Source organism: Piliocolobus tephrosceles, chromosome 17, assembly GCF_002776525.5.
Source record: "Piliocolobus tephrosceles isolate RC106 chromosome 17, ASM277652v3, whole genome shotgun sequence".
Classification (NCBI taxonomy): Eukaryota; Metazoa; Chordata; class Mammalia; order Primates; family Cercopithecidae; genus Piliocolobus; species Piliocolobus tephrosceles.
The window spans coordinates 51733427-51758275 of record NC_045450.1 but is presented as its reverse complement, the minus strand read 5'-3'; the positions used below and the strand labels follow the sequence as shown (position 1 = coordinate 51758275).

Genomic DNA, 24849 nt, shown 5'->3' with positions numbered 1-24849 from the left:
TGCCTGTATGCCCACCACCACCACTAGAGTCAGTAGTTGTTGACATATTACACATTGGTCTTATTTATGTGTGCATATATAAACATCAGTATATTTGCGAGTAAGCTGCAGAGACTTGACTCTTCACTTTGAAGTACTGCAGCTCCGTCTAGATGAGTAAGCCTGTATAGCCACAATACTTTCATCTGATCAGAAAATGAACAGTTCCTCAACACCATCTAATACCCAGGTATATCTGGATTTCCCTAATATGTTATTCATAGTTGTTTTTGTTTTGTTTTGTTTTGTTTTGAGATGGAGTCTCGCTCTGTCGCCCAAGCTGGAGTGCAGTGGCCGGATCTCAGCTCTCTGCGAGCTCCGCCTCCTGGATTCACGCCATTCTCCTGCCTCAGCCTCCCGAGTAGCTGGGACTACAGGCGCCCACCACCTCGCCCGGCTAGTTTTTTGTATTTTTAGTAGAGATGAGGTTTCACCGTGTGAGCCAGGATGGTCTCGATCTCCTGACCTCGTGATCCGCCCATCTCGGCCTCCCAAAGTGCTGGGATTACAGGCTTGAGCCACCACACCTGGCCTTTGTTTTGTTTTTGAAACAGGGTCTTACCCTGTTGCCCAGGCCCAGGTGCAGTGGCAAGATTGTAACTCACTGCTGCCTCCAACTCCTGGGTTCAAGCAATCCTCCAGCTTTGGCCTCCCAAGTAGCTTGGATTAATACAGTGGCACAATTATACCTTTCTGCAGCCTTGACCTCCTGGGCTCAAGCGATCCTCCCACCTCAGCCTCCCGAATAGCTGGGAGTGTAGGCATGCACCACTGTGCCTGGCTAATTTTTAATTTTCTTGTAGAGACAGGGTCTCCCTAGGTTGCCCAGGCCGTTCTCTAGCTCCTGGGCTTAAGTGATCCTCCTGCCTCATCCTCCCAAAATATTGAGATTACAGGTATGAGCCACCCCAACCAGTCCAATTTAAAAATTTTATTTTTTTTATTTTTTGGTAGAGATGAAGCCTTGCTGTGTTGCCCAGCCTGGTCTCAAATTCTTGTCCTCAAGCAGTTCTCTCACCTGGTCTACCAAAGCACTGGGATTACAGGCTTGAGCATCACACCTAGCTGTTTTTCAGTTTTTTTAATTCAAAAAAACATTTTATTAAGAGGTAGTGTATTCCTCTACCACCCAGGCTGGAGTGCAGTGATGCGATCAGAGCTCACTGTGGCCTCAACCTCCTAAGCCCAAGTGATCCTCCTGCCTCAGTCTCCCGAGTAGCTGGGACTACAGGCATGTGCTACCATGCCAGGCTAATTTTTTTAATTTTTTGTAGAGACTGGGTCTGCCTATGTTGCCTAAGCTGGTCCCAAACTCCCAGGCTCAAGCCTCACAAAGTGCTGGGATTACAGGTGTGAACCAACACACCTGGCCCTTTGTCTTTCTTCACAGTGATTTTTTGGAAAAGTTCAGAGAAGTCCCAGTCCTGCAGTCTGATTTGTTCCTGATTTGTGTTGCCTGTAACTGGAAGTTGGTCTAAAGGCCTCAATGAGTCCAGGTTTGAGCTTTTTGATGAAAACCCTGCCCAGGAGTGGCATATATATTTTATAAATCCACTAGTTGTTGTGTGATGCCAGCTTTTCCTGCTGTTAGTGATGCGCCGTCTGGTCACTGGTAAGGGCAGTGACATCAGACTTCTCTGTTGAAGGGAACCTGAGACACCCTCTTGATCAGCTCTCCCAAAGGCGTGTGTCACCCGCAGTGTTGAGTAAGAGGGAAGCTCAGCACGATGAAGTGATAGGCTCAGGTCTAAGGCCTCTGTCTCCCCTTGGCCCTGTGCCCAGATTGCATTTGGTCACCTGCACAGACTGTAGGGCTTAGACCTTGGCTTAGCCAGTTAGGATCGCTTTCCCAGGGGGAACATCCTTCCTGCCTTAGTCTCATTCTCTGAGGATAAATGGCAATATTAAGAAGCAGTGCCCAACCCCACTCCATCCCTACTGAGGCTCAGATGTGATTGTGGGCAGAGAAGCCTCAGTAGGGATCTGGCCATTTTGCAGATCTGTTCTTGAGGGCCTGCTGACAGCATTGAGCCTATCAAGAGTGCAATTCACCTGAGGGCTTTACACTTAACTATCTAGTCCTTCATCTAGCCCTATGCAGCAATCGCTATCCTCTCTCTCTTTTTTGTTTTTGTTTTTTTTTTTCTTTTTTGAGACACAGGATCTCGCTATGTTGCCCAGGCTGGAGTATGGTGGCTATCCATAGGTATGATTATAGCGCACTACAGCCTTGAATGCCTGGGTTCCAGGGATTCTCTTGCCTCAGCCTCCTGAATACCTGGGACAACAGGCGTATGTCATCATGCCTAGCTTGCTATTCTTTTTTTATCCCCAACTTTTAGGACAGGAAATGGTTTTCTAGAATAAATGTAGTTAGACCTCCATTATCCATGGGTTCTACATCCATGGGTACAACCCACTATGGATCCAAAATGTAGTTAGGCCTAGGATGACTGTGTCTGTACTGGACATGTACAAACGTTTGTTCTTGTTTTTATTCCCTGAACAATGCAGTCTAACGACAACTTACATAGCGTTTACATTGTATTAGGTATTACAGTAGTAATCCGGAGATGACTTACAGTATATAGAAGGGTGTGCAGAGGTTGTATGCAGATACTATGCCATTTTATGTAAGAGACTTGATCTCAGCCACTGAAGTTGAGTTTAAAAAATAAAGTAAAAAAATACATGTAAAGGAGTTGAGTATTCATGGATTTTGGGATTCATGGGGATCCTGGAACCAATCCCCTGTGGGTACCAAGGGACAACTCTAATTTACTTCTCAAGACATCTAGCCGGGCACAGTGGCTCACATTTGTAATCTCAGCATTTTGGGAGGCTGATGTGAGAGGATCGCCTGAGCCCAGCAGTTTGAGACAAGCCTGGGCAACATAGCAAAATCCTGTCTCTTAAAAAAAAATTTTTTTTTTTTGTAATTAGTGGGGAATGGTGGTGCACGCCTGTGGTTCCAGCTACTCGGGAGGCGGAGGTGGGAGAATCGCTTGAGCCCAGGAAGTTGAGGCTGCAGTGAGCTATGATTGTGCCACTGCACTCCAGCCTGGGTGACAGCAAGACCCTGTCTCAAAAAAAAAAAAAAAAGAAAGACAGACTTCTGGCTAGGGAGTAAAGGAGGCCCTGAGCAGCTTGATAGGTGCTATGCAGCTGGCAGGGGGCGCCATTGCCTGCAGAAGGGGCTAAGCCCATCCTGAACTCCAACTCCTATTGCCCCCACTCAGCTCACTTTTAGGAGGGAGTGTCCTCATCACCTAATGACCAAGAGGAGGTGCTGGATCTGGCTACCTAAGATCAGAGTGGTGAAGCCATCAGCCCCTGTTGCCCAGAGCTGCTTCATCTGTAATACAGGGATAGTCATGGAAATCACTTGGGACTGCTCTTGGGAGATTTAAATGGGTCTAGGCCTAGCTCTGATGATCTAGGCACTGTATCCCACACAGATGAGGAAGCTGAGGGCTCCAGAGAGGCAGGGTGAACAGCTGGACCTCGGGGAGCCTTCCCAAGCTGAAGGCCTCACCCTGCGACGTGTGTACCTTCTGCCTGACAGTCCCTGTCTGAGGTGGCCATGGTGTTTGTGTTGAGCTGGGGATGAAGGGAGTCATGGGGGCAGCAGGTGTGGTTGAGTCATTCGGCTGGCCTCCTGGCAGCCAGGCCATCGTGGGTGAGGGACACCAAACTGCTCATGCCACGGCTGATGTATCAGATAGTTCTCTTGTCACTCTTGACTCATCTGTGCCTGGCCCCTCGCTGCCTGCAGGGCCACCATCTGTGCATCCTGGGCCAGCGCCCAGGGAACTTTCTGGAACCCCAGATGCTATCTAAGGACATGGGTACAGGGGGTGGTGAAGTTTGAGGTTCCTGAAACCCTCTACCAGGTATGTCTGGCTCTGCTGTTTCTGGCCTGTGACCCCTCAGGCCTTGGTTACCATGTCTACAAAATGGGAACAACAAATCATAGCTGAGTTTGACCCGGGGATTAGATGACATGTATGAACATGCCCAGCCATATCTATTTTTGCTCATCATCCTGCCCCCAGCACAAGGGCCTGGCACACAGTAGGTATTTAGTACAGTTTAGTGGAATGAATGAATGCATTGGGCCTTAGAACACAGCAGAGGCCCTGGGGCCTGAAGGCTGTGGTGTGAGGTGGGGGTGGGGACACTGAAGCCCAGCCCAGTTCCCTCTGCAACATCTTCTCACCTGAGGGAGGGGGAAGAGTGTGGGGTCCTACAGAGAGGAGGCATGGGTATGGAGCTAAGGGAGAGGTATTTGCATTGTTCCTGAGACCTCTGCCCCACTCCTGGACAGACCACCGTCCTGGAGAGAGTGGAGCAGAAACAGGAGAGGGAACACAAATTCACCTAACCTGCCCCATCCAATCAAGGATGATGATGACAAACGTGCTCTTAGTGAGATATTACTGTGTGCCCGACTTGAGCCAACTACTGTTTTGTCTCATAATAACCGTCAGGAAGAGATGATCCCTGTTCTACACAGGAGAAACTGAGGCTCAGCCTAGATAAATGGACACAAGTGAAACAGCCAGCAAGGGGCACAGCTGGGATCTGAAGCCCAGGCCAATCTAGGGATGGTTCTAGCCTCAATTTATTCCTCCTGAGCAGCCATGCTCAGCCCAAATTGCTGGGAGGACCAGGTGGTGGGAGTGGGGGTGTCTCAAGGTCGTGTCCTGGTGTTAATCTCTGGGGGCCCTGGCCATATCTAGCTTGTGGTGAGTGTCTCTGGCCTGTTGGAGCAGCCACTGGAATGCCTGGGGCTTGAGTGGCCCTTTGTGGATGCAGTTCCCTTGGCAATGAAGAAACACTGCTGAGGTCAAGAGCTCAGATTGCCAGAGGGGAAACCCAGCCCTGCTTCTTTGCATGGCCCCCTGCTGGGAAGGGCCACAGCTACCCCCCACCCTCACCCTCTGCCAGACACCCAGAGGCTCTTTCCAGGGGCACAGTTGTGGGGTTGGACGGGACACAGGCAGCCCAGCCAGGATTCCTCATGGGAAGTGTGTGCTGGCTCTTTAGACTTGTCTGCTGATGGGAGGCTCTGGCCATAACTCCCTCTTCCCACTGAAGTTCGTTCAGGAAGCCAGAAGCAGCATGGGGATGCCTAGGACTCCAAGATCCCCCAGGACCATGGGCAGGCCACACCTCTCAGCCCAGCTTTTGCCTACTTTGGAGACCTCAAGGACAAGAGGCCCCTGATCTTACCAAGCCAGGACCTCCTCAATCCAAGGCCTTCTTAGGCGTTGCCAAGGAAACAGACACAGCAGCCAAAGCGCCTGGCCCAGGTCTGCATGACAACCTACCACAGCCCACCAGGGTCCATCCATCTGTTATGTCACCTGAGCCCCAAATGGGTGCCCTCCCACCCCCACCACACTTGTCACAATCAGATGTCACAGTCTGATAGCAGGTCCCTGTCACAAAATACCTCACAGCCTGACCTGCAACCCTCACACCCCTGAGAGATGAGCAGGGAGCTAAGACACTCCTCACGCCTTGACCACACCATGTGTTTATACCCTCCTTGGGTGGGGGGTCTGCAGCTAGAGGGAAGAAGGGAGACCTTGGCGACTCAAAATGGCTGGCTCCTGCTGGCATTCAACACCCATTGGCCTGGATTTCCCCAACTCTGGGCAACTTCCAGTCCAGAAGCAGAATAACAAGAGCCAGGGCCAGGGCCAGGGCTGGGACAAATTATTTTTAGCAGAGTTGCTGGCAGCTGCCTGCTGGGTGCTGGGAGGTGGGATGGGGACTGAGTTTAATCCCTTCCCTCTTCTGGGCTGAGGTTTCCTCCCCAGGAGTCAAGCAGGCACCTCCACCTGCAACACTGTCAGAGCTGCCCCCACCCCCAGCAGCCCTCTCAGGGCCCCCAGGGGCTCACGGGGTGACACCAATCCTCACCCTGAAGGGTAGTCTCATTAGGGAGAATCTTCAACTCCAGGATGGGGAGAGAGTGGAAAGGATTTTGTATGAAATGGCACCCCCTAAATTCTAGCGCAGATCTGAACCTCTGGGGAGTGGGTGTCATGGGCAGAGAAAAGGGATCTCTGTCCAGCCTGTAACTCGTTTACTTGCTAAGAGGACGAGCAGCGACTTGGGGAGAGGGAAGGGAGAATTCACTCTCACGGGGCCAGACCGAATTCTTCTCCTGAGGGCAGTTGCTGCTCTTGGCTGGTTGAGTTTACCCTGCTGCCTGCCTCCGCATCACTACTCCCCCCGCAACCTCGCGCTCTCTCTCCTCACACACACACACACTCAGCCCCGGACCTTGCCTACCGGTCAGCCCCTCTATTCCCAGACAGCTACTGCTCCTCCCCTGGCGGGTAGGGCGGGGTGTCGGGTGTGTGAGGTCCGAGGAGGAGGGTGGGGGATTCCCCTGGTGGGGGTGGACAGACACGTCAGCCCCCGCAGCAGCGTGAACCGCGGGCGGGAGCGGGGGCGGGTGGAGGCTTAAATAGGCGACTCTGGAGCCAGAACCCAGTGCGGGCTGAGAAGGCGGTGGCTGCTGCAGCAGCGGCGGCGGAGACCCAAGAGTCCGAGTCCAGACTACGAGTGGGTGGCATCCTAACCCGGATCCTAGTCCTGAGCGTGTCTGTGTGCGAGTGGGTGAGTGTCTTGGCGGAGCGGGGTCGGGGCGGCTGCAGATAGATGCGCCAGGTCCGGAGAGGTCCCGGGTGAGGGCGCCGCGACCTCGGGGCTGGGGGAGGGCTGCGGCGGGACCTCTGCCCGAGCATCCCTCCTGACTGCAGGTTGGGCAGGTGCGCCCCAGGTCCCGCCTTCCTCGCGGCTTACACGGTCACCCGGGTTCCTGCTCCCCTAGACGGCCCCGGACACGATGACCCTGAACGGCGGCGGCAGCGGAGCGGGCGGGAGCCGCGGCGGGGGCCGGGAGCGCGAGCGCCGTCGGGGCAGCACGCCTTGGGGCCCAGCGCCGCCGCTGCACCGCCGCAGCATGCCGGTGGACGAGCGCGACCTGCAGGCGGCGCTGGTCCCCGGATCCCTGGCGGCTGCTGCGGCCGGGACGGGGACTCAGGGTCCCAGGCTGGACTGGCCCGAGGACTCTGAGGACTCACTCAGCTCAGGGGGCAGCGACTCAGACGAAAGCGTTTACAAGGTGCTGCTGCTGGGGGCGCCCGGCGTGGGCAAGAGCGCCCTGGCGCGCATCTTCGGCGGTGTGGAGGACGGGCCCGAAGCAGAGGCAGCAGGTGAGCGGATCGAGCTGTTCGGAGGAGGGGAGATCCCGGGGCTAGGACTGAGAGCTGAGACCAGGACTCAAAGCCGCAAATACCGTGGAAGAATTATTCTTATTCTTATTCTTATTATTTTGAGATGGAGTTTCGCTCTTTCGCCCAGGCTGGAGTACAGTGGCGCGATCTAGGCTCACTGCAACCTCTGCCTTAGGGTTTCAAGGGATTCTCCTGCCTCAGCCTCCAGAGTAGCTGGGATTACAGGCGCCCACCACCACGCCCGGCTAATTTTTGTGTTTTTAGTAGAGATGGGGTTTCACCATGTTGGCCAGGCTGGTCTCGAACTTCTGATTTTGTGATCCACCCGCCTTGGCTTCCCAAAGTGCTGAGATTATAGGCATGAGCCACCGCCCCTGGCCAATACTATGGAATTCTATTGGTGCTTTCAGAATCATGCCTCTACCTACTCATTTCATAAATGGGGAAAGGAAAGGAGAAGGGACACCCCCCCAGCCTTTGGTAGGGAAGAAATGCCCAGAGTAGAAGGCCAGGGCATAGATATGGCTGCTCTGTGGGATGGGACCAGACATCCCTCCCTGCCTATCAGGGACAGGTCAGAGTTTCCAACCAGAGGGATTTCTAAGAGAGGAGCCCTAGGTGGCCAAGGTCCCTAGGGAGCAGGACAGTCACTATTCTAACTCAGGCCACTGGGTCAGAGCCACCTTGGGATCTAGGCAGCAGGAGGGCAGGGGGCATTGGAGCAGCCACCTGGGACATTGCTAGCTTGGGGGACATGTGGGTAGAGGTCAGGCACACCATGCCCTCCAGCCCCCACTTCCCTGCCTGGCACTGCTGTTGCCACATACCAGCATCTGCAAGTGGAGTAGAGGACGAGGAGGGCTCTGGGGAGGAGTTGGAGGGTGTGGCCAGAACAGGAAACCTGGCAGCAGGGGCTTTGACAGCCAGCTGGTAACCTGTTTACTGGCCTCCTGCCTAGGGCACACCTATGATCGCTCCATTGTGGTGGACGGAGAAGAGGCATCACTCATGGTCTACGACATTTGGGAGCAGGTAGGGTACAGGCTGAGACCCAGGGCAGGGGAGGGAGGAGTGAGTTGGGGTAGGGGTCTGGGAGTGCCAGGCTTGTGTCAGGGTCATGAGGACTGTTGGGCAGACTGTGTGTGTGTGTTCCCCAGGATGGGGGCCGCTGGTTGCCTGGACACTGCATGGCCATGGGGGATGCCTATGTCATCGTGTACTCAGTGACGGACAAGGGCAGCTTTGAGAAGGCCTCAGAACTGCGGGTCCAGCTGCGGCGTGCACGGCAAACAGATGATGTGCCCATCATCCTTGTGGGCAACAAGAGCGACCTGGTGCGCTCTCGTGAGGTCTCGGTGGATGGTGAGTAGGCGGCAGGTTGCAGGGGGAGGGAGTGCCCAGCTGGGCCCTGATACAGGCAGTCTTGGCTCAGCTTGAGTCCCTGGGGATCATCAGAGGCTAAAAATGTTCAGAAAGAAAACTGGCAGGGAGGGAAATGGGAGAGAGCTGGTGCCTGCTCACTGGGCTCCGGAAGGCCCCAGAGGAGTGGGGAAAGAACCAAATCTGATACGGGAGCTGGGGGACCACAGGGCCCTCCTCTCCTGCCCCTCTTGGTCCTGGCCTGGCTGGTTTGGGGGTAAGTGGGTGGAAGAGAATGCAGGAGAACAGGCCAGGAGGTCAGAGTCCTAGGTCTGGGCCATTCTTAGAGTAGACTTGGCCCTGGGGAAGACCTGTCCCACTTGGCCTCAGCATCCTTTCCTATGGGTCCTGGTACTGAGCCCCTCAGAGGAACCCAGCAGTGACTTGGTGACCTTGCCCCCGCAACCCCAATCCACTGCATCATTCATCATGATATAACCTCTAATTAAAAAATACTAAGTTGTGCTGGGCGCGGTGGCTCACGCCTGTAATCCCAGCACTTTGGGAGGCCGAGGTGGGCAGATCATGAGGTCAGGAGATCAAGACCCATCCTGGCTAGCACAGTGAAACCCCATCTCTACTAAAAATACAAAAAATTAGACAGGCATGGTGGCGGGCACCTGTAGTCCCAGCTACTCGGGAGGCTGAGGCAGGAGAATGGCCTGAACCCAGGAGGCGGCGCTTGCAGTGAGCTGAGATTGTGCCAGTGCACTCCAGCCTGGGACACAGCAAGACTTCGTCTCAGAAAAAACAAAAAACAAAAAACAAAACAAAACAAAAAAACTAAGTTGTCCAACATACTTTTCATTTTCCTGTGTTTACTACTGTTGTACTTTGTTTAAGTATCAGGCTTCAAATTATTTCAATAAATGAATCTCCTTTTGAGGGCCACTGTTTTGGGGGCTCCTTAAACGCAGGCTCTCTGCCTACTGGGTGATGCAGCAGAGATCAGTACCCTCAGTACAGGAGCTGGGGTCTCTGTGTTTTGGGGGAGGACCCTGCAAATTCTCGAGTGGCAGTTTCCATGGGTGGCCAGGGTTGGAGGGGACTCCTCACTCACCCACCCTTTGTTTACTGGTGCCTGCCTGTCCCCACCCACACAGAGGGCCGGGCCTGCGCGGTGGTCTTTGACTGCAAGTTCATCGAGACATCAGCGGCATTGCACCACAATGTCCAGGCGCTGTTTGAAGGTGTCGTGCGCCAAATACGCCTGCGCAGGGACAGCAAAGAGGCCAACGCGCGACGGCAAGCAGGTACCCGGAGGCGAGAGAGCCTTGGCAAAAAGGCGAAGCGCTTCCTGGGCCGCATCGTAGCTCGTAACAGCCGCAAGATGGCCTTTCGCGCCAAGTCCAAGTCCTGCCACGACCTCTCGGTTCTCTAGGTCCCACCCGCTCTCAGTATGGTGGGAGATGGACGGACGGGTTGGTGGGCTGGCCCAGCCAACTGCCCCAGGTGCCTCAGGGCTGGCTCAGACTCTGGGTCCCTCGGAGCTGCCAGCCGGGTACCCCCAACCTCATGGTCATGGACAGACAGACAGTGCTGCCCAGTGAGGCCAGGGGCCAGTGAGGGCTGGGCCCACAGAGATGCATGCGCAGGCTCATATGCGTCCCAAGCAGCCGGAGCGCAGCCGCGGGGCAGGCCTGTGTGCCAGGAGAGGACTCTGACTTTTTTCACAACCCGGGTGTGCCTGCCCTGGAGGGAGGCTGGTCAGTGCCGTGGCTATTTGTTTACATGCAGATTTTTGTAATAAAGGCTATTTCCTGATATGTCATGGCTGTTGACTGTCTTTCCTGCTATCTGGGCGCTTCAGGAGCTGGAAGGATTTCTGAAGTTGAGGGATGGGGGCTCACTGCCCCACCCTAGTGTGTGGCCATGATGTGTTAATGTGGGGGTCCGGATATAGCCAGCTGGGATGGGCATTGGGTCTGGTTGGGGGTTCAAGGAGCAGGAGACACAAACCCCTCTCAGTCCCTGTTACCCAGATTCTTCTCTTTCTACATGGGGCCTGGCATTGCCCAACTGATTGAGGGTTCAATCACCTCACTGTCCATAAAGGGAAACTGAGGCTGCTCAAGGGAGCACATTCTGCCCTGGGTCTCACAACCAGGCAGGAACCCTGGGTCTGGCTCCACAGCTGGTATTTCTGCCCTGTTCCCTCTTGAAGGACCGGAATCAGCTGAGGTTGGGGATAGAGAACACTGAGGGATGGTTTGTGAAGGCACACACAGGCACACTCAGCTCCACATGGCTCCTCCACCTCTTCGCTGGGGTTGAGCTACTGAGGAGGCCCTCACTGTTCTCTCCACCATGAGTATTCAGGCCAGAACATTTCATGCTCAGCATTGGCTAATTCAGTTTTGGTGGGAGCAGCTGCCTGGAGCCTGCCCTGCCTGGAATGAGAGGTCTTGCATGTGTATAGGAAGGTGTACTCGTGCTTGTGGTTGGGGATGCACCTGTCTCCCTGCCCACCCATGCCTGTGGCTCCCTCACCCTTGGCACAAATGCTGCTAAGAGTTTTTATCTACATGGTCTCAGGAAAAATCATCCCCATTTGGTGCTGGGTGGGAAGTGGCTGAGTGGGGACTGGTATACAGGTCTGCCCATCTTCAAAGCCTGGAGGCAGCCTGGGGCGAAGTGGGGGGCAGTTTCTAAGAAGGTTCTGGGCCAGGGTCCATACATTCCTTCCTTAGTTCAATTTATTCATTCCACAGACTCCAGGGAGCCCTGGCAACCTGGTTAGAATCCTGACTGCAGCTTGTTGGATTGCAGGAGGAGGCTTGAGGGCTGCCCCTCCATGTACCAGGGAGTGCTGAGATTCACCCACGTGCTCTCCAGGGCAGAAGTAACTTCTTAGAGCTGTTGCTGCTCTGCCCCTCCTCCCAACATACTTCAAGGAATACAGAAGGCATGGTGTTTTCAGAGCAAGTGAGGGTCCTCAGGCCTTCCTGGCTCTGTCACTTATTGACTGTGTGACCCTAGGTAAACCACCCAGCTTCTCTGTGCCCCAGTGTGTGACATGGGTACAATGCCCCTTCAGAACGCAGTATGTGGGATAATGAAGGTATGTGCTCAGAGCAGTGCTGGGCACATAGCAGGAGCTTAACACGTGTGAAACCCCCTTCAACCTCTCCACAACGCACTGCTCCTGGTTGGGTGCCAGAGTGACCCTGAAGCAGCCACTCAGCTTGTGACAAGGCTGGGGGCAGCTGGGGGTAGCTTCTGACCTGAGAGAGACTAATCAGGTATACAGTGGGAAGGACTTCACGGGGACTATGGGAGGCTTCGCGGGGACCAAGGCTGGGGAGGGACTGGAGACCAGGATCTTCCCACCCTCTCCCCTCGTTCCAGACTCCCAGGCCTCAGAAGTGTCTCCTGGCTCTGCTTGGCTGCCCTCATTGCGGGGAGAGCCCCTGTTCAGCCCTGTAACTCCCTCAAGGTCACCTGAGCCGGTTTAATCTTCTTAGAGGCACAAGACCGCCCACTGTCTCAGCCCTGTCACTGTTGAGTGGCCAGTGTAAGGACTTGGGGAGCTCACAGGCTGCTGCACTCCCCCACCACAGGTCCCCCTGGGGGGTGGTCTGGAGCCTCAATACCCAGTTCCACTCATGCACTGCTCACCCATCCTTTGCCACCTCTAGCCCCTTGTCTTAGTTCCACAAGCCATGGGGAGTTGCCAGAGCAGAACGAGAGCCAGGTCATTTCTGAGTCCCTGAGTTCTGCTCTCAAGGGGCTCCTAGTCTAATGGAAGACGCAGACAATGACAATCTGGTGTCCTCTGTCTATTAATAGAGATAGCACAAGGCATGGCGTGAGGGGGTGGGGCGTTCCCAGAGGAGACTCCTGAACCAGCCTGGGAACACAGGGGAAGTTTCCTGGAAAAAGGAGTATTTGAGCTGAGTACTGAAGCATGAGCAGGTGCTTACCACACAGATGAATGAGTGGGAAGGGTGTCCCATGCACAAGGAACAGAGTGTGCAAAGGTGTGGCTGCAGACGCTGGAGCCTGGGAGATGAGTGAGACCAAGTCTGGAGCCACAGAAAAAGTAGTGTCCAGACCAAGAGGGCCAAGGAATACCCCCTGGGCTGTGTTGGGGTCGAGGGAGTGCCAGGCCAACCATCTGCCCACCTCCCGGGGCTGGCAGTCACGGATGCTGAGCAACTCCTAGCTTTCCAAAGTCAATGAGTAACTTGGGGGGCTGGGCGGGGCCAGGCCTGCTGCTATGGGCCCAGTGGCCTTTTCCACTCCTGAGCAAGCGTGGCTGAACCCTCCTACCTGCTCAAGTGCCCTGCCTTGCCCCACCCAGCCCAGCCTGGCCAGAGCTCCCTGGAGAAGCAGCCCTTTTGCTTAGCAGCTGGACCAAGGGAGCCAGTCTTGGGCGCTGGAGGGTGAGGGACTGGGAGTGGAGGGGAGGGCATGGCTGAGGCTGGGGTTGGTGGTGGGAAAAGGAGAAACACTGCCCTGTCCCCGCCACCTGGGAAAGAATTCCCAGGGCCTCATCTTAGAGAGGTTGTTGATTTGTTGCTGCTCTGTCTGCCCAGCTCCATGACAAGGGCTGGAAAATGATGAGACAAGAGCCAGGCTCCTGCTCCGGGGGCTCTCCTTGTCTAGAAGGTGGCAGTGGGAGGCAGGACAGTCCAGGAGGCCCTGAGCTAGGAGGAATCCTCCCGTGGTCAAGTCCTCTGTGACCTTGGCCAGACCCCAGCCTTCAGGCCTTGCCAGCAACAAGAGGTGACTTCAGGAAGTGACACTCCAAGTCTTCAGGAACTTTCCAGCTTCAAACTTTTGTGATTTGGGGGGTTGCTAGAAAATTACCACTTTGGGATCTGCAAGTTGGGGAGGCTATGGTGAGAAGGAGCTGAAGGTCTAGAGGTGAAATTCCAATAGAGTGCTTGACGGCCCAAGAGCCCAGATGCAGGGTGGCTGGGCCCGGAGGCCTTGGTGGGCCTGGCTGAGGAGCAGGGCACTACCCTGCAGGAGATGGGGAACCTCAGCTCCTTTGCAGGGTAGGAAGAGGAGGCTACTCTGCAGTGCGATCCCGGTGGTTGTGTGTGTGGGATGGAAAGCCCCTCTCCACCCACCTGGGCTGGCTCCTCACTGCTATGTCCCTCAGGCCCGTCCTGACCATGGTCCCTGCCTGGCTGTGGCTGCTTTGCGTCTCTGTCCCCCAGGTGAGCTGGGCACTGCCCCCTCTCCTTCAGGTCTTGGCCTTGGGGGTTGACACCCTTGTCCCTAACTCCACCCGGACGAATTGCACTGACTGTGAAAACGGTGCAAAGCATGGGAGGGGTCAGAGCTGGGACTACAGAGCTGTCGTGGGACGAGGAGGTCAAAGGCCAGAGCACGGGTGGATGGACTAAGGTATGGCCAGGCCCTGGGAAGGGGCAGAAATTCCCCTCTTCTGTTGGGTCCCAGTGCCCAGGCAGGAAGATAGAGCCTGGTGACAAGGTGAGAATCCTCCCACAGGCTCTCCCGGAGGCCCAGCCTGCAGAGCTTTCTGTGGAAATTCCAGAAAACTATGGTGGAAATTTCCCTTTATACCTGACCAAGGTGAGCCAGAGAGCTGGGGGGGTGGGAGGGTGGGGGGGATCCCTCCCCACAAAGTCCTGCTTCTCCTTCCTCTGGCACCCTTCCTCTTGCTGTTTCTCTTTGAAACCCTGCTTTCCAGAGAGTTATACATATTATACAGGTTATCCATGTTATACAGGTTGAGTGTCCCCTATCTGAAATGCTTGAGACCAGAAGTGTTTCAGATTCTGGATTTTTTTTCAGATTTTAGAATATTTGCATATACATCATGAGATATCTTGGGGAATGGAACCCAAATCTAGACACGAAATTCATTTATGTTTCATATACATGTTATACACATAGCCTGAAGGTAATGTTATACATTTTTTTTTCTTTTGAGACGAAGTTTCACTCTTGGCCCCCTGGGCTGGAGTGCAGTAGTGCGATCTCAGCTCACTGCAGCTTCCACCTCCTGGGTACAAGAGATTCTCCTGCCTCACCTTCCTGAGTAGCTGGGATTATAGGCATGCACTACCACTCCCAACTAATTTTTTTTTTTTTTTTTTTTTTTTGTATTTTTAGTAGAGACAGGGTTTCGCCATGTTGGCCAGGCTGGTCTTGAACACCTGACCTCAGGTGATCCACCCGTCTTGGCCTCCCGAAGTGCTGGGATTACAACTTTGGGATATGCGAGCTGGGGAGGCTATGGCGAGAAGGAGCTGAAGGTATAGAGGTGAAATTCCAATAAAGTCCTTGAGGGGCCAAGAGCCCAGTGTGCGTCACTGCTCCTGGGTGAATATTTTTAATGATTTTGTGCATGAAACAAAGTTGTGACTGTGTGTTGACTGTGACCTGTCACATGAGGTCAAATGCGGCATTCTCCACTTGTCACATCATGTTGATGCTCAAAAAGTGTCAGATTTTGGAGTATTTCAGATTTCAGATTTTTAGGTTAGAGATATTCAACCTGCAGTGGGAATGACTAACAGATTTTAATCCTAGCGGAGAGTACAGCTTTAGATTAAAGAATGAAATTTTGGTGGTGAGGTTTCAAGCTTCAGAAAGAAGGGCAGGGAGTTTGGGGGAGCACCGGGTCCAGGGAAAAGAGTTCCGTCTCTGAGTCTCAGTCCTGATGCTTACTGACTGTGTGACCTCACACAGGAGCCCGATGTCTCTGAGACTCAGTTTTCCCACATGTAAAATGAGGCCATCAGGTGGAGGGGGGTCATCTCCCAGGCCTGGCCACTGCTCCCTTCACTTCTGTTCACCCCTATCAGCTGCTGCTGCCCCGTGAGGGGGCTGAAGGCCAGATCATGCTGTCAGGGGACTCAGGCAAGGCAGCTCAGGGCCCATTTGCTATGGATCCAGATTCTGGCTTCCTGCTGGTGACCAGGGCCCTGGACCGAGAGGAGCAGGCAGAGTACCAGCTACAGGTATGGCTGGGCCAGGTGTAGGGGAGCGCAGGCAAGGCAGGGCCAGACGCTGATTCCCCTTTCCTGCCAGGTCACCCTGGAGACACAGGATAGACGTGTCTTGTGGGGTCCACAGCCTGTGCTTGTGCGTGTGAAGGACGAGAATGACCAGGTGCCCCAATTCTCTCAAGCCATCTACAGAGCTCAGCTGAGCCAGGGCACCAGGCCTGGTGAGTGACCAGGTCAGCCAATTTACAGTAAGCTCAGGTGGGCCTTGATGGAACAGTAGAGAGCAAAGAGATGGCCAGACAGTTGGCATACGACAGGGCAGCCATTTCTGTCCCATTTCTTTTCTTGCTTTGCTTTGCTTTTTTTGTTTGTTTGTTTGTTTTTGTTTTTGTTTTGAGATAGAGTCTCACTCTGTCGCCCCCCAGGCTGGAGTGCAATGGCGTGATCTTCGCTCGTTGCAACCTCTGCCTTGGTTTAAGCAATTCTCCTGCCTCAGCCTCCCAAGTAGCTGGGATTACAGATGCCCGCCACCACACCTGGCTAATTTTTTGTATTTTTAGTAGAGACGGGGTTTCGCCTTTTTGGCCAGGTTGGTCTCGAACTCCTGGCCTCAGGTGATCCGCCCACCTCGATCTCCCAAAGTGCTGGGATTACAGGCATGAGCCACTGAGCCTGGCCCATCCTGTACCATTTCTGTCCCATTTTGTACCTCCCTACTCCACTGAGGGTGCCATCCACTCTTGGCCTCCGTTTGCTCATCTGGGAAGTAGGACGAAAAGCCATGACTCATCTCCAGAGTCCTGATGTGATGATGGATAGGGAAGAAAGGACAGAGGAGAAATAGGAGAGGCATGGGAGACTCTCCCCACCCTCTCTATCCCTTACAGTTTACCCTCCCACCATGAACCAGGTATCCCCTTCCTCTTCCTTGAGGCTTCAGACCAGGATGAGCCAGGCACAGCCAACTCAGATCTTCGGTTCCACATCCTGAGCCAGGCTCCAGCCCAGCCTTCCCCAGACATGTTCCAGCTGGAGCCTCGGCAGGGGGCTCTGGCCCTCAGCCCCAAGGGTGAGCCTGAGCAGGGTGTGCTGGGGAGGGAGGGTCAGAGAAAGCTGGAGAAGGTGGTATCTGAACCATAAGAAAAGCATGGGTGGGAGCTTGAGAGGTGAAAAAGGAGGGAAGGGCACTCTAGGTGGAGACAGCAACAAGGCAGGGGGCCGTGGAGGCAGGGCCAGGCATGGAGAGTTAGGAAATGGTGTGAATGGAGGGTCTTGGCCGGGCGCGGTGGCTCAAGCCTGTAATCCCAGCACTTTGGGAGGCCGAGACGGGTGGATCACGAGGTCAGGAGATCGAGACCATCCTGATCTACACGGTGAAACCCCGTCTCTACTAAAAATACAAAAAAAAACTAGCCGGGCGAGATGGCAGGTGCCTGTAGTCCCAGCTACTCCGGAGGCTGAGGCAGGAGAATGGCGTGAACCCGGGAGGCGGAGCTGGTAGTGAGCCGAGATTGCGCCACTGCACTCCAGCCTGGGCGACAGAGCGAGACTCTGTCTCAAAAAAAAAAAAAAACAAAAAAAAGAATGGAGGGCCTCAACTCCACACTCCACGGACACCTGGGCCTAAGGAACAAGGATAGGAACAGTCTAAGGGATTGCAGCCTAAGATGCTGCTGGGCAACCTTGCGACCGATGGCAGAAGAGACCTGGACCTGGAAGTTCAGACCAGAGGCATGAACTAGGGATGGAAAGAAAAGTGAATCAGACATCATCATAGACAGCCATGCATTCACCCACCTACCGCCCAACCACCTACACAGTCCATCCAATCACCCATCACTACACTCTTCCATTCACACACTCAAACTCCCATCCACCTACCAAGTCAACCACCCATTCATCCAACCAGCCCGTCACCTACCATCTACCTACCTCCTCATCCTGGTCATCCACCTACCCCTCTAGTCTATCATGCATTCGTTGTGTGGAGAGATACGGAGGTGACTTTGCAAACTGTCATGTCCTGGTTGGAGGCTCACAATAGTGCTTAAAGTTCCTCTCTTCCCTTGGCCAAGAGAGTGTCCCAATCAACTGCCATATACTTGGTTTTTTGTCTGGTATCTTGCTGAGAATGATGCCCTGGCCCCTGCTCCCCAGCTGCCTGCTCAGTTGACCATCCTCCCTGTTCTAGGGAGCACCAGCCTTGATCACGCACTGGAGAAGACCTACCAGCTGTTGGTACAGGTCAAGGACATGGGCGACCAGGCCTCAGGCCACCAGGCCATTGCCACTGTGGAAGTCTCCATCATAGAGAACACCTGGGTGCCCCTAGAGCCTATTCACCTAGCAGAGAATCTCAAAGTCCTATACCCGCACCACATTGCCCAGGTGAGTAAGTGGCTGTCAGTGGCTAAAGCAGCCCCATGGTTGGTGCAGCTGGGCCCAAGACTCATGGATATTTGGGGGCTGGGTCTGGAACGCACATGACCCCTGCTCCTCCCTCCACTCCTCCCATCACTTCCTGCTGTGGACTGGGGTGTTCAAAGCCCCGGGTGCAGGCCCACAGCCCCTCGCCGGCCCTGCCATCCTCTAGCAGGCGTGACTCTGTGCTCTGACCTCTTGAACTTGCCCAAGGCTTCCTCAGGGAGAACAGCTGCTACCTCTTGATGCCATAGGGATTGTCACCCCAGGCTAGGAATGTCTCAGGCCGCTTCTAGGAATGCCCTGGGGTCAGGCCCAGGCTGAGACGGTAGAAAATAAAGTAACCTGGTCACTCAGGCACGTTGGGCAGGGTCCAGGTTTGGACCAGGGCAAGGCCACTAACAACATGTACCCTGAACAGAAGGATCCCACCCGGACTCCAGGCCCAGGGAGGGCAGCACCTTGCCTGGGTCACACAATTGTGGCTCAGGCTCCTCACCCAGAAATCAGATGAGGCACAAGGGCTGACATGGATTGCTCCTGCCCCTTGGCCCGGGATGTCCCCCCCAGGTACACTGGAGTGGGGGTGATGTGCACTATCGCCTGGAGAGCCAACCCCTGGGACCGTTTGATGTGGATGCAGAGGGAAACCTCTACGTGACCAGAGAGCTGGACACAGAAGCCCAGGCTGAGGTGATATGAACGGGGAGTCATGCAGGCTGGGGGTGCTTGGTCACTGTCTAGTTGGCTTTTGGGGGTGTCACAACTACAATAAAGGCTGAGGCAGTGGGAAAGAGCCCCGAAGAGCTGCAGCTGGCCCACCAGAAGGAAACTCAGAGCCAGGCAAGGCTGGAGCTGCCCTTGGTCCTGACCTGAAGCCCCCTACTGCCCACCACAGTATGTGCTCCAGGTGTGGGCTCAGAATTCCCATGGCGAGGATTATGCGGCCCCTCTGGAGCTGCACGTGCTGGTGATGGATGAGAATGACAACGTGCCTGTCTGCCCTCCACGTGGCCCCGCAGTCAGAATCCCTGAGCTCAGCCCCCCAGGTGAGCTACGGGATGGGAGAGGGGCAAAGTCTCTATGAACCACCCAGTCTTGCTCTTCTCTGGGATAAGGACCCAGCCTCAGGCTCCATGTCAATGTCCCTCCTTAACATACACCACACACACACACACACACACACACACACACACACAAGCTCAAGTTCAGTTTGGCACAAAATAAGGAGTGGCTGGGGTAAGGCCTCCAGGCTGGGCTGTGGTCCTAGCCAGGCGGGTGCTGTCTTGCAGGTACTGAAGTGACTAGACTGTCAGCAGAGGACGCAGATGCCCCAGGCTCCCCTAATTCCCACATTGTGTATCAGCTCCTGAGCCCTGAGTCTGAGGATGGGGTAGAGGGGAGAGCCTTCCAGGTGGACCCCACTTCAGGCAGTGTGACACTGGGGGCGCTCCCACTCCAAGCTGGCCAGAACATCCTGCTTTTGGTGCTGGCCATGGACCTGGCAGGCGCAGAGGGTGGTAAGTGCCCTGATTGGTGACCCAGGTCCCCATGACCCCATGAGACCCCATGAGAGCCCTCTGTTCCTACCCTGACCTCACCAACATGTCCTCCCTGCCCTAGGCTTCAGCAGCACATGTGAGGTCGAAGTCGAAGTCACAGACATCAATGATCACGCCCCTGAGTTCACCACTTCCCAGGTAAGCAGATGCAGGGGAGAAGACCTTGGGAAGGATGCTGGCGGGGGGCTCACCATCCCTCCTCCTTCTCCAGATTGGGCCTATAAGCCTCCCTGAGGATGTGGAGCCCGGGACTCTGGTGGCCATGCTCACGGCCACTGATGCTGACCTCGAGCCTGCCTTCCGCCTCATGGATTTTGCCATTGAGAGGGGGGACACAGAAGGGACCTTTGACCTGGATTGGGAGCCAGACTCTGGGCGTGTTGGACTCAGACTCTGCAAGGTGAGGGCCGGGGTGGCTGGGTAAGGGGCCCACACATGCACGCATGCATGTATGTGTGCCTTGCCTAGGCCCCCACAGTGACCTGGTTCTCCTGATTCCAGAACCTCAGCTATGAGGCAGCTCCAAGTCACAAGGTGGTGGTGGTGGTGCGGAGTGTGGCAGAGCTGGTGGGGCCAGGCCCAGGCCCTGGAGCCACGGCCACGGTGACTGTGCTGGTGGAGAGAGTGATGCCACCCCCCAAGTTGGACCAGGAACGCTACGAGGCCAGTGTCCCCATCAGTGCCCCAGCTGGCTCCCTCCTGCTGACCATCCAGTCCTCCGACCCCATCAGCCGATCCCTCAGGTGAGCCAAAATCCCAGCCCCTTACCTGGACTGGATTTCCCCTGCTCCCTGGGGATGACCCCAGGGCCTCAGAGGGGACTCATGTTATCTACGGCCTGCAATATTTTTCAAACTATGGCAAATGCCAAGGTTGTGACTCCTGGCAGGGATCGGGGCTGGATGGACTGGGTGGGGCATGGAGAGGGGTGTTTTGGACCCCATGAGAGCTCAGATTATGCTTCAGCACCTGGAGGGAGGACCAGGCCCTCCTCCAATGCCCCCCAACAGATTACAGACAGACAAGGTTGTTCCCAGACTCCGATTCCTTCGCAGGGTGACCTGGAGTGAGCAAAGTTGAAATGGGCCTCCCAGGCTCTAAGAGTTTCTCCCCTACCCACATGATCTGTTGTTCATCCCACACCCACCACCACCACCACCACCACCACCAATCCTGAAGCTGGAGAGAGAGACTGGGCATCCCAGGCTTTGCTGTGGCCTCTGAGTCACAGAGAGGATGTAGAATTTAAGCAAGTCACATATCCCTGGGCGATTCTGAACAAAACTCTATATGTAGTCCCAGTACCTCCTCACCCCCTTCCTTGGGTGGCAGGTTCTCCCTAGTCAATGACTCAGAGGGCTGGCTCTGCATTGAGAAGGTCTCCGGGGAGGTGCGTACTGCCCAGTCCCTGCAGGGCGCCCAGCCTGGGGACACCTACACAGTGCTCGTGGAGGCCCAGGATACAGGTATGGCCAGGCAGTGGTGGGAGCCCCTGGGAGGGGGTACAAACCTCAGGCAGACAGACAGCAGGACTGAGCTTCCTCCCAGAGGCCCTTGCTGGCAACCCCCAGCCCCAAGCAGGAGAGGCAGATATGAAGCTGGGTTCGGTGTTCCTCTCTGAGAACGGATCTGCTCCTCTGGTGGGCAGGTCTGGCGTCTGCTCCCCTCTCTGACCACTCTCCTAGATCAACATGCAAAATCTCCTAACCTTGTCCTTTAGCCCCTGGAGGGCCTCTCAGGGTGTCAGCTTCAGGGACTGGTACAGGGCTGGGGAGGTGGCAGAAGGACCAGGGACTGCCCCTGGGGAAGAAGTGCTGGAGTGAATGGGCCACTGGAGCCGGGTGTGGGGGACTCTGAACACTGCTCAGGACAGAGAGCTGGCCCCTGTGTGGGGAGCCCCGGGAGGCAGGTTTCAGCTCCCAGTTGAGCTGTGATACAGGGCAGACCCAGCAGCAGTGAGCTCTGCCACAGTCAGGGATGTCCACAGTGGCATGGGGATGATGACAGGTGGAGAGAAGCATGGAGGGTGAGTGGCAGGGGAGTCTGTAGAGCGAGACTCATGGGCTGTGGGAGCAGCACAGGGACCTCAGAGCTCAGAGCTCACCCCTGCCCCTGCCAATACCTGGCCGGCTCAGCGCTGCCTCCTCTGCAGATGAGCCGAGACTGAGCACCTCTGCGTCCCTGGTGATCCACTTCCTGAAGGCCCCTCCTGTTCCAGCCCTGACTCCCGCCCCTGTGCCCTCCCGATACCTCTGCACGCCCCGCCAGGACCATGGCGTGATCGTGAGAGGACCCAGCAAGGACTCCGATCTGGCCAGTGGACACGGTCCCTACAGCTTTGCCCTTGGCCCCAACCCCACGGTGCAACGGGATTGGCGCCTCCAGACTCTCAATGGTGTGTGGTGGGGAAAGGGAGGGAGGCTGTGGCCAAGGCAGGGAGGGGGTGTCACTTGGAAGTGAGATGCCCTTCTACCATGGGGGTGGGGCTGGGCCTGGGGGGAGCAGCCCCCAGAGGGCCTGTATAGGCTGGTGACCCTGGTCATTGCCTGCTGTCCCGAAAGGTTCCCATGCCTACCTCACCTTGGCCCTGCACTGGGTGGAGCCGCGTGAACACATCATCCCCGTGGTGGTCAGCCACAATGCCCAGATGTGGCAGCTCCTGGTTCGAGGTGAGGTGGACTTGGGTGCAGCCTGCAGTCCCTGAGGGAACCGCTGGGATGCAGGGGGAGGGAGCTGGGTACAAATGCATATGGGCTCCTCATGTGGACAGCACATGCCTGTGCACACTTGCACACCTATGGCTGGGCACACATACCTGTGTGCATACAGGAGCAGGCACAGAGGCACGTACATTTTTTTTTGAGACAGAGTCTCATTCTGTCACCCAGGCTGTAGTGTAGTGGCACGATCTCAGCTCACTACAACCTCCGCCTCCCAGGTTCAAGCAATTCTCCTGCCTCAGCCTCCCGAGTAGCTGGGATTACAGGTGTGCACCATCACGTCCAGCTAGTTTTGGTACTTTTAGTAGAGACAGGGTTTCACCATGTTGGCCAGGCTGGTCTTGAACTCCTGGCTTAAGTGATCCACCCATTTCGGCCTCCCAAAGGGCTGGGATTACAGGTGTTCGCCACCACCGCGGTGGCTGGGCTGGGGGCTCCGAGCCGCTAGAGAGCCCTCCCCTCCCTACTCTTACTTTCCTCCCCTCTCCCCCCAGTGATCGTGTGTCGCTGCAATGTGGAGGGGCAGTGCATGCGCAAGGTGGGCCGCATGAAGGGCATGCCCACGAAGCTGTCGGCAGTGGGCATCCTTGTAGGCACCCTGTTAGCAATAGGTAATGGAGTTTGGACATTACCTGCGTGGGCGAGGGCGATGGGTGGTTGGAACCACAGCCTCCAAATAAACACCTTTGTCCCCATGGTGCCCCCAGCTCTGAAAAGGAAGCCCCCAACTCTCCTAGTCATTATGTGCCTGCCCCTTTGATCATAGTCATTGTCATTATCATTGATAATAAAATCTAATCTACGGTTACATGATTGCACATTGACTGGGTGGCAGGGGCTATTGCTGGGAATCCTCCCAGCAACACTGTGAGGTAGATCCTCGTATCTCCCCATTTTGCAGATGAGGTCACTGAGGTTCAGAGAGGTTAAGTGACTGGTCCAAGGTTACACAGTCAGGTTGTGACACAGCCCAGGTCTTTCTAGCCTAATTGCGTCAGTCTAAGCCACCTCTTCCATCCATCCCCTTTATTTCTTTAGCCCCTCAAATTTTCTCCTTGCTGGTTTTCCTTGCTGGTTCTAGCACACTGCTGTGATGAGCCTTTCTCTTGGAGGTCCATGGAGTTGGGGTCCAACTTACTGGTTCCCCAGTGTCCCCCAGAGAAGGGGACTTTGGAGGCTAAGTATACTGGGACAGCCTCAGAGGGGTAGAGGCCAAGCAGGCCGAGCAGTCAAGCTTCTCCAGGCACCAGGACCACAGAGTCATACCCAACCCAGCCTTGGGATGCTGTCCAGGAAACTCATCTCTTCATTAAGCCAATGCCAATCACAGGAAGTCCCTCGTGAAGATCAAGTCCCACAGCCCCTTCTGAGGCCTGATCCATCCCTCTTGGGTCCCACAGGAATCTTCCTCATCCTCATCTTCACCCACTGGACCCTGTCAAGGAAGAAGGACCTGGATCAACCAGCAGACAGCGTGCCACTGAAGGCAACCGTGTGAATGGCCCAGGCAGCTCTAGCTGGGAGCTTGGCCTCTGGCTCCATCCGAGTGCCCTGGGAGAGAGCCCAGCACCCAAGATCCAGCAGGGGACAGGACAGAGTAGAAGCCCCTCCATCTGCCCTGGGGTGGAGGCACCATCACCATCAGCAGGCATGTCTCCAGAGCCTGAACACCGACTTTATGGACTGTCCATGGGAGTGCTCCAAATGGCAGGATGTTTGCCCAATAATAAAGCCCCAGAGAGCTGGGCTGGGCCCTATGGGATTGGTATGTCTGTGTCTCAGTGTCTATGTGTGCAGGTGTGTGTGTGAATGTGCGCATAACTGCTCGTGTGCACACACCTGCTCTTTCATCCCTTCCCCATCTCCTGCCACATAGAAAGGGTCTGGGCTTGAAAGACAAGACTGAAGTTTCCTGCAGGGAAGGACATGAAGACATCATGTGGGCTATTGGTGAGAACTTGGGACCACAGCAAAGTGGGTCATTTTTGTGGGCATCCAGAGCCCACTAGTCGCAGATCCTGGATGGGTGAACTCTAGGCAGGTGATGGTCAAGCAGGGGTGCCTTTGAGGGTGTCATCTCTGTGTTTTTCTGGATGTCATCTTTGCTATGGGAAGGCAAAACCTTGTGAGTCTCCATCTTCTGCTCATGTATGAGCACCTTGTGCTCCTGTGCATGAGTCACCTACACCCAGGGATGGGCAGAGGTCCCTCAGTCTCTGCAGGGGCCTGGGCAGGATGGTGAGGCCCCATGGGTCAGGAGCATGAGAGGTGAGGCCAGGGATGTATCCTTCTGCCCCAGTGCAGGCTCCAAGGCAAGGCACTGCTGTGTTTCACACACAGGCTGGTGAGTGCATGAGGGCATCTGCAGGAAATCAGAGAAGGGGAGTCACTTAGATGGACACCATCGGAGCGGGACAGGCACCTCTGTGACTTACTCTGGAACTGACCCTCTCTGAGGTTAACCCCTGGCCCTGGCCCTGGCCTAAGATTAAGCCATGTCCTG

General features: G+C 55.4%; 2 protein-coding genes across 4 annotated transcripts; both read left to right on the top strand.

Annotated features, from left to right (window-relative positions):
- The first annotated feature begins 6554 nt into the window (after window positions 1–6554).
- On the top strand, window positions 6555–10480 carry RRAD (RRAD, Ras related glycolysis inhibitor and calcium channel regulator). Its single transcript, XM_023209867.2, has 5 exons — window positions 6555–6675; window positions 6890–7274; window positions 8254–8327; window positions 8453–8657; window positions 9818–10480. Exons 2-5 carry the CDS (start codon window positions 6905–6907, stop codon window positions 10093–10095), a joined length of 927 nt encoding a protein of 308 aa, XP_023065635.1. The 5' UTR covers window positions 6555–6675; window positions 6890–6904; the 3' UTR covers window positions 10096–10480.
- Window positions 10481–12921: 2441 nt separating this feature from the next.
- CDH16 (cadherin 16) lies at window positions 12922–24114 on the top strand. Of its 3 annotated transcripts, none has more exons than XM_023209863.1 (18): window positions 12922–13099; window positions 13825–13882; window positions 14178–14261; window positions 15500–15655; window positions 15726–15864; window positions 16554–16712; window positions 17835–18031; window positions 18635–18757; window positions 18963–19113; window positions 19357–19584; window positions 19688–19764; window positions 19838–20026; window positions 20128–20369; window positions 20959–21092; window positions 21779–22021; window positions 22188–22295; window positions 22841–22957; window positions 23747–24114. In XM_023209863.1, the coding sequence occupies exons 2-18, from the start codon at window positions 13838–13840 to the stop codon at window positions 23842–23844; spliced, it is 2490 nt and encodes an 829-aa protein (XP_023065631.1). In that variant the 5' UTR covers window positions 12922–13099; window positions 13825–13837; the 3' UTR covers window positions 23845–24114. The 3 variants fall into 3 exon arrangements, with proteins under 3 accessions (XP_023065631.1, XP_023065632.1, XP_023065634.1); XM_023209864.2 differs by having other exon boundaries at window positions 21845–22021; window positions 23747–24112; XM_023209866.1 differs by lacking the exon at window positions 16554–16712 and having other exon boundaries at window positions 15726–15806; window positions 17909–18031.
- Window positions 24115–24849: the final 735 nt, after the last annotated feature.